This window comes from Sphaerulina musiva (genome assembly GCF_000320565.1).
Source record: "Sphaerulina musiva SO2202 unplaced genomic scaffold SEPMUscaffold_22, whole genome shotgun sequence".
In the NCBI taxonomy this organism is placed as follows: domain Eukaryota; kingdom Fungi; phylum Ascomycota; class Dothideomycetes; order Mycosphaerellales; family Mycosphaerellaceae; genus Sphaerulina; species Sphaerulina musiva.
In genome coordinates, this window is record NW_016017404.1 from 1 (window position 1) to 2669 (window position 2669).

The following is a 2669-nucleotide window of genomic DNA, read 5'->3' on the forward strand; positions in this document are numbered from 1 at the left end:
GAGAAATCAGGAAATACTAGAAGTCTATAGAGCTTTTAATACGCCGACTTCTATTCTTAAGGATTTGTCGAGAGATTACGATGGATTTGGCAACTAATGCTAGTAATAGTGTATGCCGTTTTCAAGCTAAGGCTCTACTTTGCTTGCAGGAAGCAACGGAAGCTTTTCTTATATAGGAGTTCGAAGTCTCTAATATACTAGCGATTTACGCAAAACGGGTAACCTTATAACAGAAGGACATGAAACTTTGTCGCTAGATTCGGAAGCGCTTCGCAGGAGAAGCGAATTCAAGTGCCGAGCTTTGATCTTACAGCAATTCGCCGACTACGTCTGCCGACTATGCACTCCTAATATCGTTTTCGAGGCTAGTACTTGAAGAATTAGTACTAGATGTATAAGATAACCCGAAAACGAGCTTCCGTAAGATGTTGTCTCCCGTACTAATTATATCTATATAAATCTCTAGGTCTCTTGTTCATAGGCTAGGCACTGCTTATACGGTCGTTATATTAATATTTCCTATTTCCGGCGATCTCACTTTACTATTTCTCACTTCTATTGTCCAAAAACGGCAGGTGCCTACCCTACGTAGACAAAGAATCCCTCGCTTCTGATTGGTCGCGCCCCTGGACCCTGAATTCCGCCGCCTTCAAAGGTATTCCCTACTTCCAAAAAAACCTAACTTGCGACATCAACATTGGTTATTGACCCCCCCCCTCCCGCCCCGCCCCCTACCCGCTACAACCCCTCCTAGCCTCCGCCTACTGCTCTGCCTACTGCTCTGCCTACTACTCTGCCTACTGCTCTACCTACTACACCGCCTACTGCTACTATCGTTATAGCGCCGTTACTCGCAGCGCGCCGCAAGCTTTCAATCGCCAGAAAGGTACTACGAACATCTAGAAAGAGACTCCCTAGCGCAACAGGTAGGAAAGGGCTTCTATCCGCAGGTATGAAGAAAAATCAAAAAAAGAGAGGCAGTAAGTATACCTAGTCGGCAGACGTAGTCGGCACATATGGTCGGCATATACTAACATTTCTTTTAGAGGGAGCTTTGTAGGAGATCAAAAAATGCTAGACGGAGGTTATAAACTATATCCTAAAGCTCGCGTTCGTACGTATCGTTAGGGATACTATTATCCTTTTTACCGAAGACTACCTCCCTATATGGATCCAAGCGAGCGTACTCGGCATCCTCTAGGAACAGTGCGAGAGTATAGTAACGAAAGTCTTTTCGTTAGCTAATCTTCTCGCTATCTACTACAAGCGAGTTATAGTAATAGCGAAAGATCTCGAATGTCTTCGTAGGCTGCTAAAGGAGTAGAATATCTAGCTAGACAATTACATAGTTGCTCCCTATAGCTCTAGCCTAGTTAACCCGAGTACGATGTATAAGCCTCGATTAAAGACGAAGAAGACGAAATCGAAGCCAACTCCAAAGAAGCCGACTACGAAGAAGAGAAAGAAGACTCCCGCGTCCTTAAGCGAAGACGAGAGCTCAGATAATCCCGATAACCCTAGCGCTCAAACGGGTACTTAAACCGGTACTAGTAGCCAGACAGACGCTAACAATCAAGATCCTCCTAGCACCGATCAGGATAATAGCGACACCGGTGGCCAGACAGACGGGAACAATCAAGATCCTCCTAGTACCGATTAGGATAATAGCGACACCGGTAGCCAGACAGACGGGAACAATCAAGATCCTCCTAGTACCGATTAGGATAATAGCGATACCGGTAGCCAGACAGACGGTAACAATCAAGATCCTCCTAGCACCGATTAGGATAATGCAGATACTAGTAGCTAGACAGACGGGAACGATTAAGATCCTCCTAGCGCCGATTAGGATAATACAGATACTAGTAGCTAGACAGACGGGAACGATCAAGATCCTCCTAGCGCCGATTAGAATAATAGGGGTTTGAACGATTCAGACGGTAAGAAGCAGGCGACTATCGTGATTTCGAGCGGTAATAAGAGCTCGGAATACGATCCAGATACTGATCCTAGCGTTCAAACTGGTTATCCTCCAGCTAATAAGGAGAATGCTTAGGACGATAATACGGTACCCCTAACGATAGAGGATAAATATCTCCAGGCTCTCCTCGATTATATTAATGCCTAAGAAGAAGAAGACGAGGAGATAGCTTCCGAGAATTCAGATTTTCCTTTTAGGTAACTAGGTATACCGCTTAGTCAAGCAGATTTTCAGTATAGCGACGAGGATATAGGTACCTAGGATCAAGATATCTCGCTTAGCTAAGACTACAATCCTTTCGATCATCTAGATTTGGAGGAGACGGGTCCTAATTCTCTCTAGGAGAGTCGACCAGATATAGAGAGAGAGGATAAAGAAGAGGAGTCGCAGTAGGAGTTTGACGAGGAGATAACAGAATTAGAGGATATAGCAAGGGCAGCGTATACAGTAGCTATAGATCAAGCGAATAATCGGGGTACGTAAGAATTCGTAGCTAGGGGAAGTATCGACAAGATACTAAGTATACTTGTAGAAGAGCCTATTACCGAACGAGACAGACTGGAGACAGAAATTTCAGCTCGCTTTATCCTTGGAGCTACTTGTTTAAGGACCCTATTATTAATAAGGACGGAGCCGGCTTTCCAAGCGGCCTAGCGAAGAATAGAGATACGTAAGGCCTAGAGAGTAA

The 2669-nt window shown here is 44.7% G+C and overlaps 2 protein-coding genes across 2 annotated transcripts; both read left to right on the forward strand.

Moving 5' to 3' along the window:
* Window positions 1–20: 20 nt before the first annotated feature.
* SEPMUDRAFT_55183 (uncharacterized protein) lies at window positions 21–176 on the forward strand (the record flags this gene model as incomplete). The annotated part of the gene is made up of 1 exon (XM_016909341.1): window positions 21–176. A coding segment is annotated over one exon (156 nt), but the record flags the coding sequence as incomplete, so codon positions are not given.
* A 1211-nt stretch (window positions 177–1387) lies between these two features.
* Window positions 1388–1660, forward strand: SEPMUDRAFT_121743 (uncharacterized protein; the record flags this gene model as incomplete). Its single annotated transcript, XM_016901714.1, has 2 exons — window positions 1388–1532; window positions 1578–1660. The coding sequence occupies 2 exons, from the start codon at window positions 1388–1390 to the stop codon at window positions 1658–1660; spliced, it is 228 nt and encodes a 75-aa protein (XP_016756028.1).
* Between the last annotated feature and the right edge of the window lie 1009 nt (window positions 1661–2669).